Raw genomic sequence first — 14,487 nt, 5'->3', positions numbered from 1 at the left:
CACAAACTCTGACTGCGACTCATCCACTGAAAGATCCCGGGTGAGTCGCTTAACAGTGCAGTGCCTTGCAGTCTCATTGGCTTGATGTGAGGATAAAATGAGTTAGTACGTGTAAAGCACTTAGCAGAGTAGCTAAGTCTATGTTAAATAAGTGTCACCTCTTCTTGTTATGATCACTACTGGTGATGTTGTTATTATGAGACAGTTAGTTCCTCAACACAAGAAATGTCCAACCAAAAACCAAATGACCTCAGGACAGTGAGAATTCATATACTGAATAGTATATGAGTATAAACTAAATGGCCCCTAAAGGTTCTTCAGAGTCTGAGATTTTAGAATCCTGTAGCACTACCAAGACCAGCCCTAGACCTCAGGTCTCCAGCTGCTCATCCATTCGGTCATCCTTTCTGCTACATCCCCAGTACTTGCCCTCTCCCCCAGAGCAATACCTCAGTTAATTAGAAACAGAAAGTTAAGGACTTCTCTTTGTAAATCACACTTAGCTCTGATTTAGAGCATTGGCAGTGGACAATGCTTGTCTTCTCTGTTTGTAACTGACTATGGAGGCAAACGTACCTGCGGTGTCACTGGTGGTAATATCAATTCCATGTATGAGGATGGCATTCAAACACTCAAGATTCCCCTTTGAGGCTACAACATGAAAGCTAAACAAAAAGAAAATACTTGTTATGCCATGGAAACTACTCAAGGTCAACTTAAATGTTACATAAATGTCACCTTATATTCAATACTCACATACATACACACACGTGTGAACATGCATTTTAAAGGCTACATTAGAACACCAATATATTTAATCCAAGAAAAAAGAAACCTATCTCATATTACTGAAAAACTCATTTTAATCCAAATTTACATTATTACCTCTATAGTTTATCATTTCAATAACAAAGGCACTGGTGTTTAGACCTTAATAAATGCACTGAAAAGTTTCTATCAGATTATTTTACTTAGTTTCAAATATACTGAAACCGCCAAAACAAATGAAGTTACAACGAAATGCTAAGGCCAAAGACAGATCAAAACACTTATCCATCTCTTTAGAATTATCATATTAAACCTGGCACAGAAAAGTCTTCAAAACAAGCTAAGCTACACTTGAAAGCCACAAAAGATCTGGCATCACCTTCTTCCTGAAGTACTACCACATTATTCTTCCTTTTACTCAGAGACCTGTACGACTGGTTCAAATTTCACACAAACAGAGTTGAACACGAAATAACTTTAAGCCATCAAGTACTCAAGATACATGATAAAATATCCCATTGTTTCTTTGATCATCTAATACTTTCTTAATCAATAAACATTTACAGAAATATTTTGTGTGCATTAAGAACTGACATTGTAAGTAAATACTGTAGGACTTGTTGGCAAAGGACATTGAACTCAGGTCCTAAACGAGTACCGTACCCATCGTGAAGTTGCCAGGAGGTAAAGGCTCAGCAAGGTGCCTGGATACAGACACACTTGGCAGCACACTCCCTGTCGGGGTCTTCCCTAACCATACCATTTGAAAATTTTACATTTCCCCATCCGCTGCAACCTTAGTACTCCTAGCTTCCCCATCCTGGCCTTCATTATTCTAAATATAATTACACATTTTCTAATACTATATATAAATTCAAGGTTTATTTTCTTTATGGTCTATTAATCTTTTCCTACTCAACTAACTAGATGAAAGCGGGAATTCTTGTCTGTTCTGTTTCCTATTATATTCCCAGAACCAATGAAAGTACCAGACAGATGATGCACCCTCAAATATCTGAATAACTGAATGCTTAGAGACAAAATCTGGAGATAGCTAGCAAATTCATTTCCAGATATTACAACACTAGTTATGCCTCTATTAGTATTATAAGGGATATAAATGCAAACTAGAGACTGAGCACTACTAAGTAAAGTAAACCAGGTTTGTGTAAAGTTTGAATTAGAGAGAAAGAGATGTTTCTGATAAAAGGAATATAGTGTTCTTAAAAGTCTGATAAGTTCTCCTTAAATTGCTATAAGGCTGAGGGTATCAATCTCTTTGCAACACTGAAGTGGGGAATTATACTATGCAATGCACCATGAGAACCTTTTGAGGAATGGTAATTTCCATCAAGCAAAGGTTTTTAGTCTTCCAACAATCTTGGGGATCTCATTTATTGTCTGCTTGTTTTCATTTCTTAGCTCACAAAATCTGAAAGACTTCTTTCTTCAAAATAACTCAACATTATACTGATGATGCACTTAAAAGGGCAGAAATCACAGCAAATCTACAATGCATTATTAATACTGTTGTGCTATAAATAGTAGATGTGCTTCAGAAAGAAGATATATCAATCATTAAATTGTATGCAGAGTTGCAAAGGAAATTTGGAAAACTGCTTTATAGAAATACTCTTTTTCAATTAAAAAAATCAACTTTAAGTTTTCGTTTTTTAAACAAGACAAGTACTTTTACTTCTATAATAGGAGATCCAGGTAATATGGACAGTCCCCACCTCTGAGGACAACTAGAAGAGCTTCATAAAAAATAATGCATCTGCTTGAAGGTGTCAGTAGGCTAACAAGACAGTGAAAAATTACTAGGCCAGTATGCAGGGAAGGACAGAGGCCCAGAGAGGTGAGCTTGGTATTTGGGGCTACTTTTTGTCTAGGAGCATTTGCTGATTCCAGAGAAAACAGCTGGGAGGCTGAACAGTACTTTTGACAGCCTGAGAGGATGGGGAGACAGGAATTGGAATCCATGGCTCTCCAAGTGGCAGTGAAGCTTCTTGGTGAACCTGCCCCATTTTGCCTGGGCAAAGGGCTACACCCTAGGAAAGAGGCAAACAGGAAGAAAACAGATCCTCGCAGTGACTATGGCTAGGCCTCAAATATTTCATTTTTGAAATTGGATAGAGGTCAAGAAGGACATGTTACTTTTGTCTTAAATTTCAAAAACTGAAAACCAAAAAAATCATTCAAAATAACATTATTTTTATAATTACAGAAAATATATTTGTAATATGTCTTATACTTGACTAAATATAAAATGCTTTAATTAAGAAAGAATACAGTTTGTGTGTGAGTAACAAAAGGAAAATATTTTATCCTATGAATCCCAGAAAGAATTCTACTTCCTACAGTGAAAACCTCAGAAACTAATACTACTCAAATATTTCACAAACTAAAGTTCATTGTTAATCAAATTACACCAGATTTTCATAATTCTGACCATTAATACAAATAATTTCCCTCAAAGTTGAACCTTAGATCAAAAAAACCTGAACAAAAACTCAAGTAATCATTCTTTCAAAACATTCAAAGCATGGACGGACAGAACTGAAGAAATTAGGTTTCACTGAAGATTTTCATCCCAAAGAAGATCCTTTTATCTTTTAACATCTTGGCATTTTGGAAAAAAAAAATGAAAAACAGTCAGTTTTAGATATTAAATTTTCACTATTTATACTGTGAGCCCTATAAATGGTTTAAAATTAGCAAAAATAGCAGCAGGACTCAAAATAACCAGTTTCTGTAGCTATCAAATTGCCTACTTGATAAAACTGAAACAGTATAAAAAAATTGGAACTTCTCAAACTTTATTGCTCTTATGAACAACTTAAAGTCATGCTTTGCTATTTTCACTATACTTAAATATCTAAGCATTCTAAGGTAGTGACCTACATCAAACATTAACTATCCACTTCTTAATATTCATTTCTATATTTAGTATCTGGTTTCCAGTTATAATAGTCTAAAAAAAAACTTACGCAAGTATAAGGCGGAGAGGAATTTTAGGAAACGAGACTTTTCACCTCTAATTTTGGAAGGTTTCCCAGATAAGGTTTTAACTGCTATATTTATAGAGGGTAGTAACAGAAGCTAGATCTACCCTTTAACCCAACTGCTCCCCATCCTCAACAGGAAGAGAAATGATAAAGACTGGGGAGAGGTGAGAGAAAAGATGCCTGGTTCATAAGCATGTAAAGTCCTCAGTAACAAAAGCAAAAGGGTAGGATCACTACCTGTATCTCCCTAAGTCACACTAGTCATTCTGCCTCCCTACTGCCTGAAACATTCTCATTTAAATTAATTACCCAAATATAAAAATGGATTGGGGGTTAAGAGGAAAAGGCAGTGTAATTTACAGAACTCTTCCAAGACAGAAAACTGGGGTTTACATCACAGACCTGTGACTTTTTTTTTTTTTTTTTTTTTTGGCTGCATTGGGTCTTCCTTGCTGCGTGTGGGCTTTCTGTAGTTGTGGCGAACGGGCTTTTCATTGCAGTGGCTTCTCTTGATGTGGAGCACGGGCTCTAGGTGCGCAGGCTTCAGTAGTTATAGCACGCAGGCTCAGTAGCTGTGGCTCGCGGGCTCTAGAGTGCAGGCTCAGTAGTTGTGGCTCACAGGCTTAGCTGCTCTGCGGCATGTGGGATCTTCCCGGACCAGGGCTCGAACCCGTGTCCCCTGCCTTGGCAGGTGGATTCTTAACTACTGCGCCATGAGGGAAGCCCAGACCTGTGACTTTTAATGAGACTAGACCAAGTTATTTAACCTCTGTAAACTTTTTCCTACTTTTTTCAAAGGGCCACTGAGAGGATCAAATATGATAAGGAGTATAAAAAAGCTTATAAACAAAATTGCACCGAATAAAAATGCACCAAATAACCCAAGCTATGGTTTGCCACAGCGTCCAAACAATTAGACCACTGGGTAGTATTTTAGTATTCTTTCTCTCACTTGAAAATCTTTCATATTGAGAACAATTATTAGTCCAAATTGTTTGAAAGTGATGTTGAAAGACTTTATAGTGTGGGTTTTGATAAAGGTTTTTTTAATTAAATGTTGATAACCATAATTCACAAATTTCATTTGTATCCCAAGGGTCTACCCAAATTTCCTTTAGGGAATTATCGTAATACTCACGCAGATCTGCCTTCCACATCTAGTTTGCCTGGATTGACCCCCTTTTTAGCAAGGATTGAGGACACTTTTTCTACATCTCCCCTTTCTGCTGCTTTCATCAATCGGTCATCATATTTGTTCCAATCTGCTGCTTGCTACAAAAAAGAAAAAAAGAATGTAAACATGGCATACTATATATATTAGTAAGACTTTCGAAAGAAGGGGAGAAAAAAAAAGAGAAGGGAAAGCAGTAATGTATAATACATCACTCAGTTACCAGCTGCACCCCAAATTTCCTTGTCCCTGCTGTTCCAACGTCACAAAAAGAACCTTTCCAAAACACCTGATGTACAAGAAATATTTTAATTATACTTTTGAGAAAAAGGATGTCTCTCATGTTTTCTGCCCTGTTTTCTTTGCCATCAGAGCAGAGAAAGATTGAACACCTACCCTGTTCCAGGCATGAATGACTCGAACGACCCTAGTAAACTAGAATTATCATCCTCACTTAACAGATGAGAAAAATCAAGACTCCAGGGACATTAAACGACTCAAGCAGCCAAGCTCAATCGAGATTTCTCATGACTTCAAAAATCAGTGTGCTCTTTTTTTTCCTATTCTGTAACTCATGCTTTCAGATTTGGCTCTGATTATCTCCCAAGACCCTTAGACACAGTGGAATTCTGCACACCTTTTAAGAACCCCACCACCACTACTCACTTAAAAGGCACTGTTTGAAATATAATTATGGAGACAAATTACACACACGTACACTCAAGAGAAAAAGCAATCCATTATGCTTATACGTTAGGATAAAAAGAAACTTCTACAAAGAATAAAATGAAAAAAAAAGACTCTAAAGTACTAACTACTTAAAAATCCTAAAATTACAGGATCACAGATGACTTTCATTTTCTTCCTTCTTTACATTCAACATATATTGCTTTTGTTAAAAAAGATTTTTTATTTCAACAAAAACAGTGCATGTGTATTTAAAAGGAAGCTCAAAGGCAATTTTTTTTATAGGAGAATGTATCACATGATGTATATTTTAATTATATCAAGGTTATCTTTAGCTTTGATTGGATAAAATATATTCAAGACATTCTGAAGCCAATAACTTCAACCTTTTCTTAGTAAGTAGAAATGTAGAACCCAGCACTAAAATATACATTATTTAAACAAGTAAGGTTTTAGCCTTTTAAAATTCTATACAGTAAACTTATTGCTAAATTCTTTGCTAAGTCCAGCATCATTTCTAGAACAAAAAAAGATGTACATATTTTTCACTTAACTTACAAAGCAATTCCTATATCCACAAACACCATAACAAATTTCTGGGTGGGGGTGGGGAATGAATCACTTAAATGAAGCATATCCTCTAAATGCTGGATCAGTATGATTATTTTATATCTACTATCCCCTCTAAACCAGAAAAAAAGAAAGCAACCAATTTTCTAGCTAAATAAGCAATGCATTCATTAAATACTTGAAGTGAAAAATATAAAAACTGAATATGAAAAAAGATAAATACATTAAAATGTTAACCCACCCCTGAAATCTGATTCAAGTACCTACACAGACTTCAGAATTGTTGTCGCTAGTCAAATTTGGAGATGAACCCACTTCTTTCTAACCTGAAAAGTTCAAACTACCAACTATGAGTAGTGGCTAAGCCCTACTCACTGGCTCAAAGTCTAAACTACATTTTAGGCATCCCCTTTCTTTAACTTTAAAACAAAACAATCAGTTTACTGACTCTAAATTGGGGAGTGGTAGTAGATGTAGGCTTTGTGTTTTCAAATGCCTAAGGGATTAAGTCACGTTTAGCGCACAAACGCTTGCTGTAAATTGATTAGTTTATCCTTTTAGTTAGAACAACTCAACTTTATTTCCAGGTAAAGTCCTGGTGGAGAAAGGAGCTATCTAAAACACTAAAACAATTGTAAAATCCAAAAGTAAGGCTCTTTAAAAGATAATTAAATGAGATTAAAGTCTCATATTATCCTGTGATTCTCAATTCTACTCCACTAAGCATTGTTTTCCATTTTGGTCCACTGTCAGTTAACAGAAATACTGCTCAATTATTAAGATTCTATTATATGCTTTTTAAACACAGAAAAAGAAACAAGAACTTTTGTTTTCGATCACTACCCCCAATCTGCTAATCAAATAAAGCAGAGAGAATATAATAGACAAAGAAACCAAAATTAATAAAACAGTACATTTTAAAAGAATACGGTTCAAAAAGCCTAGCCAAGACTCTTGTTACACTGGACTACAGGGATACCTACTCTGTTCTTAGGAGCACAAGAAAACCAACAGTTCATCATAGACAGGATTTAGTTTCTTGTTGCTAACAGCAAACTACTTCGCATTAAGTTACAAATCTCTGTAGCTCACAAAGCAAGCCCTCAGAGAAACGCCTAACAAGTGACTCGGTCCTTCCCGTTACAACTCTTCCTGTTCTGCAGTCTTCATGCTGGGCTACACTTAGCTTGGATCTCTAACGATATTTTCCTCGTCTTCAGAATCCTTCTCCGCCTTCATAACGCTTGAAAATTATCTTCCTTGCTGTGCAGCACTTGAGTAAGAGCAGCCCCCAAATCAGGTACTGTAACTCCTATTTGTTATTCTTTAGAAGCTGTCTTTCAAAGCTGTCCCTTTTCAGGGACTCCACTGGAAAACTTCAACTCTGCATCCTGCCGCCTCAACACTGCAACACAGACCAGCATCTGTGCACGATAAAGCTGTCCACATCCGAATCATCCCGTAAGCAGTGTGTAGGCTGTCTCCCATTGGTCAGGATCTATTTTAGATTCCATAGGCCTTGACAGCTGAGTGATAGATAGAGAAGAGCAGCTAAGAATATACTGTAAATTCATGCTTCTCCTCTGAGTAATAAACTTGAGGTCTGCTAGGGAAAAATGACTCAAACACATTGTAAAACATGCTTATTATATCAAAGCAACTTGCGTGACATCACGACAAAATTGTTAAGAGACAACTTAGGTTATTCCACAAAACAATATTTAAAACCAGTTTCAGTCTTAGGATCCTCTATCATGAAGTTATAATGACCTTGATAAACAGAATATAAAATTCTATTTTAAGCAAATGTGTCACACTTTAATTTAAGGAAACACACACACACAGAAACATTTTCAGATTTTCTCCGTTTTCCTTGTACCCCTATCAGTCTCGTTCAGCATACAACCAGGTTTCAGCTTACAACTGCTGCCAGTCTGTCTCCTAACATGTCAAATGAGAAGAGCCAGAGGCACTGCCAAGACATTAAATAGTCTGCATTATGATGAATACTTTTCAACAAATTTTAAATTTAACTCAGTACTCTTAATTTCCAAGTTTAGCACCCTGCCTAATATAACAAGTAAATATTTTATAAGTGGAATCAAATTATCTAGATTCAGGGATTTTAACAAAGAAATAAAACGATTAAATACTAGAGGAGACAAATGCATAAATCACTGAGCAAGATTGTAAATAAAACTCCATTTGGGGACAAAGCAAACAACCTCTCCACATTCTCCATGATGCTTAACATGCTTGTACCACAACATTCCTTACATTATCAAGGATGGTGACAAATGTCTACAAGCTCCAGGGTGTTCTGTACCTTCTAGTTCCCACAGTAGCACGAGAGTACTTTACACTTCCTCCAAAAAGGCAGATTTGGGAAATCATTTCATGGGAATGCTAAACATCCCAACACAACTGTTTATAGGAAGGAGGTAACTCTATACTATAGATCATGCTGCCAGTTAAAAGTTCTGTTACGAATTTCATCAAGAAATCCATTTCCTACTATTTAAATTTAAAATATTAGGTACATATTCTAATTATAAAATATATAAGATCATATACCATAATGTTTTATTTTTGAAACAATGATTTTTTTTTCCCCCAAATCACATTAGACATCACAATGGATTCTGGCTGGACCCAGTGACTCCACCCACTCCATTTCACCGGTCTTCAGAGGAAATCTGGGTGGGATAGAACTCAGGCCCTGTCCTTTGGTTAACAAAGCAAGCACATTCTTTCTATATATAGGACAGCAAAGGCAAAGGAAATAAAAAGACAGGGGGAGATCTGTAATGTATAATAAAAGCCATATATGGAGCTGTCTGTGCTAAGGCTCAGGAGATGGGATTTATGTGCCCTCCTATTCTGCGGATATCCAGAACCTCCCCAGCCTCTGTGACTTACTCTCTTGTCCCTACTCTCGCTCCTGCCTTCCCAGGTATTTCCCAAGAGCTCTAAGCAAATTCCCACCTCTGCTGTCCCCTGTGTCTGTAAGGTTCTTCCCTCACCTTCATTCTGGTTCTTCTTAAATATCACTGCGTTAGAGGGCTTCTCAAACCTCGGTATCTAAACAGTACCAGCCCCATTCTACCCTTGCCACTCTTTATCTTTCTGCCCTGTTTCACTTATCTTCATAATAGTTATCAGTATCTGCCCTTATAGCATATGTTTACCTGCTTATCAGCTTAATGCCTGTTTCTGGTATTTACTTCAAAAGAAATCAGAATAACCAGGGGGACAGATTGAATTCAACAGCACATTAAAAGGATTATACACCATGACTAAGTGGGATTTATTCTTGGAATGCAAGGACAGTGCATCACATGAAAATTGATCAACGTAATACACCACATTAACTGACTTAAGGACAAAAGTCCATGTAATGGACTTAAGGACAAAAGTCCAACTAATGTAGAAATATCATTAAATAAGATTTAAAATCTTTCATGATAAAAACACTCAAAAAACTGGAAATAGAAGGAAATTACCTCAACATAATATGGTAATATATGGGGGCTTCCTTGGCAGCACAGTGGTTGAGAATCTGTCTGCTAATGCAGGGGACACAGGTTCGAGCCCTGGTCTGGGAGGATCCCACATGCCACGAAGCAACTAGGCCCGTGAGCCACAACTACTGAGCCTGCGTGTCTGGAGCCTGTGCTCTGCAACAAGAGAGGCCGCGATAGTGAGAGGCCCGCGCGCCGCGATGAGGAGTGGCCCCCGCTTGCCGCAACTAGAGAAAGCCCTCGCACAGAAACAAAGACCCAACACAGCAAAAATAAATTAATTAATTAATAAACTCCTACCCCCAACATCTTTTTTAAAATAATAATAATAATGGTAATATATAAAAAGCACATAGCTAACATCATATCAATGGTGAAACACTTATCCTCTAAGACCAGGAACAAGATAAGGATTCTCACTCTCACCATTTTTATTCAACATAGTATTAGAAGTCCTACCCAGAACAATTAGACAAGAAAAGGAAATAAAAGGTATCCAAATTGGAAAGGAAGAGGTAAAATTATCTCTGTTTGCAGATGCCATGATGTTATACATAGAAAACCCTAAAAATTCCACAAGAAAAAGAAACTGTTAGAACTAATAAATGAATTCAGCACAGTTACAGGATACAAAATCAACACACGATAATCAATTGTGCTTCTATATACACTAACAATGAGCAATCCAGAAATAAAATTAAGAAAACAATTCCACTTACAATAGCATCAAAAATAATACAATAATGGGGATATATGTATACTTATAGCTGATTCACTTTGTTATACAGCAGAAACTAACACAACATTGTAAAGCAATTATACTCCAATAAAGATGTTAAAAACAAAACAAAAACACTAACTTGAAAAAAATAATAATAATACAATAACTAGGAATAAACCTAACCAAGGAAGTGAAAGACCTGTATACCAAAAACTACAAAACATTACTGAAAGAAATTAGAGAAGACACAAATAATAGAAAGACAGTTTGTGTTCAGCTTGGAAGACTTACTATTGTTAAATGTCAATACTACTTGAAGCAATCCACAGATTCAACACAATCTCTATCAAAATTCCAAAGGCATTTTTTTCAGAAATAGAAAAATCCAGCCTAAAATTCATACTGCCTTTCAGGGGAAACCAAATAGCCAAATAATCTTGAAAAAGAAAAACAAAGTTGGAGGTCTCACACTTCCTGATTTCAAAATATATTACAAAGCTACAGTAATCAAAACAGTATGGGGGGGGCTTCCCTGGTGGTGCAGTGGTTGAGAGTCTACCTGCCAATACAGGGGACACAGGTTTGTGCCCCGGTCCGGGAAGATCCCACGTGCCGCGGAGCAGCTAGGCCCGTGAGCCATGGCTGCTGAGCCTGTGCATCCGGAGCCTGTGCTCCGCAACGGGAGAGGCCACAACAGTGAAAGGCCCGCGTACCGCAAAAAAAACAAAACAAAAAAACAGTATGGTACTGGCATAGAGACTGATACTTAGATCAATGAAATAGAATAAAGAACCTAGAAATAAACCCTCACATATGTGGTCAAATGATCTTTGACAAGGGTGCGAAGACCACTCAATGGGGAAAGGACAGTCTCTTCAACAAATGGTGTTGAGGAAACTGGATATCCACATGCAAAAGAATGAAGTTGGGCCTTATCTTACACCATATAGAAAAACTAATTCAAAATGATTAAAGGCTAAATTTAAAGACCTAAATTTAACATCTAAATATAAAACTCCTAGAAGAAAATATAGGGGAAAAGCTTCATGACTTTGGATTTAACGATTCCTTAGATATGACACCAAAAGCACAGGCAACAAAAGCAAAAATAGACAAATGGGACTACATCAAACTTAAAAACTTCTGTACATCAAAGGACACAAACAACAGAGTGAAAAGGCAACCTAAAGAATGGGAGAAAACATTTCCAAATCATATATCTGATGAAGGTTTAATATGCAGAATATGTAAAGAACTGTAACTCAATTATAAAGAAACAAATAACCCAATTAAAAATGGGCAAAGGACTTGAACGGACATTTCTCCAAAGACGATATACAAATGACCAACAAGCATATAAAAAGATGCTCAGCATCATTAAATTAGAGAAATGCAAATCAAAATCATAATGAGATATCACTTCACACCCATTAGGATGGCTACTATCAAAAAAATAGAAATAGTAAGTGTTGACAAGGATGTGGAGAAACTGGAACCCTTGGGCACTGTTGGTGGGAATGAAAAATGGTGCAACCACTATGGAAAACAAGACGGAGGCTCCTCGAAAAATTAAAAATAGAACTACCATAAGATCCAGCAATCCCTTTTCTGGGTATATATCTGAATGAATTGAAAGTAGGGCCTCAAAGAGGTATTTGCACACCCATGTTCACTGCAGCATAATTCACAATAGCCAAGAGGTGGAAGCAACCCAAATATCCATTGATAGATGAATGGATAAACAAAATGCGGTATATACATGCAATGGAATATGAATCAGGCATAAAAAGGAAGGAAATTCTGTCACATGCTACACCATAGATGAATCTTTAGGACATTATGCTAAGTGAAATAAATCCCAGCCCCCCAAAGATAAACACTGTATGATTCCACTTATATGAGGTATCCAAAGTAGTCAAATTCATAGAAGCAAAATGTAGAATGGTGGTTACCATGGTCTGGGGAAAGAGGAAAACGGGGAGTTGTTGTTTAATGGATATAGCATTTCAGATTTGCAAGATGAAAACCTTCTGGTGATAATTTACACAACAATGTGCATATACTTAACACTACTGAAAGATTCACTTAAAAATGGTTAAGATGGTAAACTGTGTTTCTTTACCACAATTAAAAGTAAAAATAAAACAAAAGAAATGCAATCTCTCACAATATCATTAGCATGATTCATATCAATTAATAAACTTTTTAAAAACAAAATTAAGAGGGTGAGGATATACATGAAACAAGATTGGCCATAGGTTAATAACTGTTAAAGCTGAGTTACAGGCTCATTGGGGTTCATTATACTAAACTATTCTCTCAACTTCTGTATATTTCATGCACTTTTGATACATGGTCCAATAAATCTGATGTATAAACTTCTAAACTATATTACATGCTTATTACCAAGACCCTTCACTGATTCATTAATATGGCAGGAAATGCAGTATATATCCTTTCCACTCAGTCTTCTCTGGATTAAAATGAAGCTATTGTCATTCACAGCCATATACTTACAAGATGAGCCCTGTGCCATCGAATGAAAGCATTCTAAAAAGAAGCAGTAAGTTTTTTAAAAAAGCATTAATGTTTACCACATTTTATAATAAATATATTTCTATACTTCAGTACTGCACTGGTTTGAAAAGAAGATATTCATCAAACTCAGAATGCAGCAAGCCAACACATTTATGGTAAAAGTCAAAATACAGCTATTTCTAGAGAATAAATATAACATTCTAACACAAAGCAGTTATTTCACTAGGTAGAGCTAAATGGATGATAGCTTTAAACTCTAGATCACCATAAAGGAAATCACTTAAAAGTTCTGACAGTGATTCCCTCATGTTAGCATCAACTGCAAATTTGTAACTTTTTCAGAAATTAAATCATATTTTAAAAACTTTTAAAGTGATTCATCTTCAATGTAGAGAATCTATAATATATTTAATTTTACATATAAAAACATAAATGACCTATAATTCCACCATGCAGAAAAAAATTACCAAAAATTTTGTATATTAAGCTCAAATTTCTTCTCTGTTAAAAGGTTTAATCAAAATTTTTTAAACATAAATAAGTCCAACAGTTGTTTCATTTATGCAATATTTAGGATAGAAGGTCTCCTGAGAAGAACTTTATAGATGCAAATAAACAAGTAGACTTTAAAATATACGCAAATTCATATAAAGTACTTACATATTTAAGGGATGGACTCAACAGACCACAGCTAATATGATTTGAAGACCAGTTTTAGACTCAAGGCAATTTTGGATACATTATCCAAAAGAGAAATATACAGGATTACCACAAAACTTTCATAGAAAACTGCTTAAAACCAAGAAAAGTCATGCTAAAGAAAAGTATCTAATTCACAGATCTTCATCATTTTGGTGTCATAGACCCCAGTAAGATCTGATGAAAGCAATGGACCTTCTTTTAAAAATTATACATAAGCACAGAATCAGAAAAATTTACATTTATTTTCAGATTATTTCATTGACCTCCTCTCTACAAATATGGAGTCCATAAGCCCCAAGATCAAAAACCCCTAATATAGATAAGGAGAAGCAGCAAAAGAGCTTTGTCTTTTACATAATGTTTATAAAAGAAGTACTGAATAACTGCCAAAAGATGGGATATTTGTTCAGTAAAAATTTACTGAGCATCTATGTGTAAAGGGATATGAATACTTGACTCAACATTCAAATATACATGACCATTTGATATGTGCTACACCACACGTTAGGTGCTGGATATACCATAGGGAACAAAACATACATGAGACCTGGCCTCAGGCAACTCACAGGAATAAAACCCAGTTACTTTCTTTAACTGATCTCACAATATGAAAAAGACACAGATATATATGTAAACATGCACATAATCATAATACACTGCTATAATACCACATTAATTACATGTAAGCTATAGAAGTAGTTCAAAAGAGGGAAATCAGAAAAAAATTTGTAGAAAAAAATGACTAAACTATCTACTAAAAGATGAGTAGGGAGACAAGACCAGAGGCTGAACTCTGGATCT

At 35.9% G+C, this 14,487-nt stretch overlaps 1 protein-coding gene across 6 annotated transcripts in view; it reads right to left on the bottom strand.

Moving 5' to 3' along the window:
- UACA (uveal autoantigen with coiled-coil domains and ankyrin repeats) overlaps window positions 1-14,487 on the bottom strand; it is a 140,391-nt gene that overhangs the window by 64,937 nt on the left and 60,967 nt on the right. For 3 of the 6 annotated variants that reach the window (XM_079912096.1, XM_079912093.1, XM_079912095.1), the window contains 2 exons: window positions 4,915-5,048; window positions 577-665 (listed from right to left, as the gene is read on the bottom strand). In XM_079912096.1, the coding sequence (XP_079768222.1) occupies window positions 577-665; window positions 4,915-5,012 (187 nt within the window). In that variant the 5' untranslated portion in view covers window positions 5,013-5,048. Of the gene's footprint in view, window positions 1-576; window positions 666-4,914; window positions 5,049-7,187; window positions 7,638-14,487 lie in introns of those variants that run through there. The other 3 variants (XR_013826951.1, XR_013826952.1, XM_079912094.1) reach the window with 2 other exon arrangements.

This window comes from Stenella coeruleoalba, assembly GCF_951394435.1.
Source record: "Stenella coeruleoalba genome assembly, chromosome: 2".
NCBI classification, from domain to species: Eukaryota; Metazoa; Chordata; class Mammalia; order Artiodactyla; family Delphinidae; genus Stenella; species Stenella coeruleoalba.
This window is presented reverse-complemented; position numbering and strand designations above follow the sequence as displayed.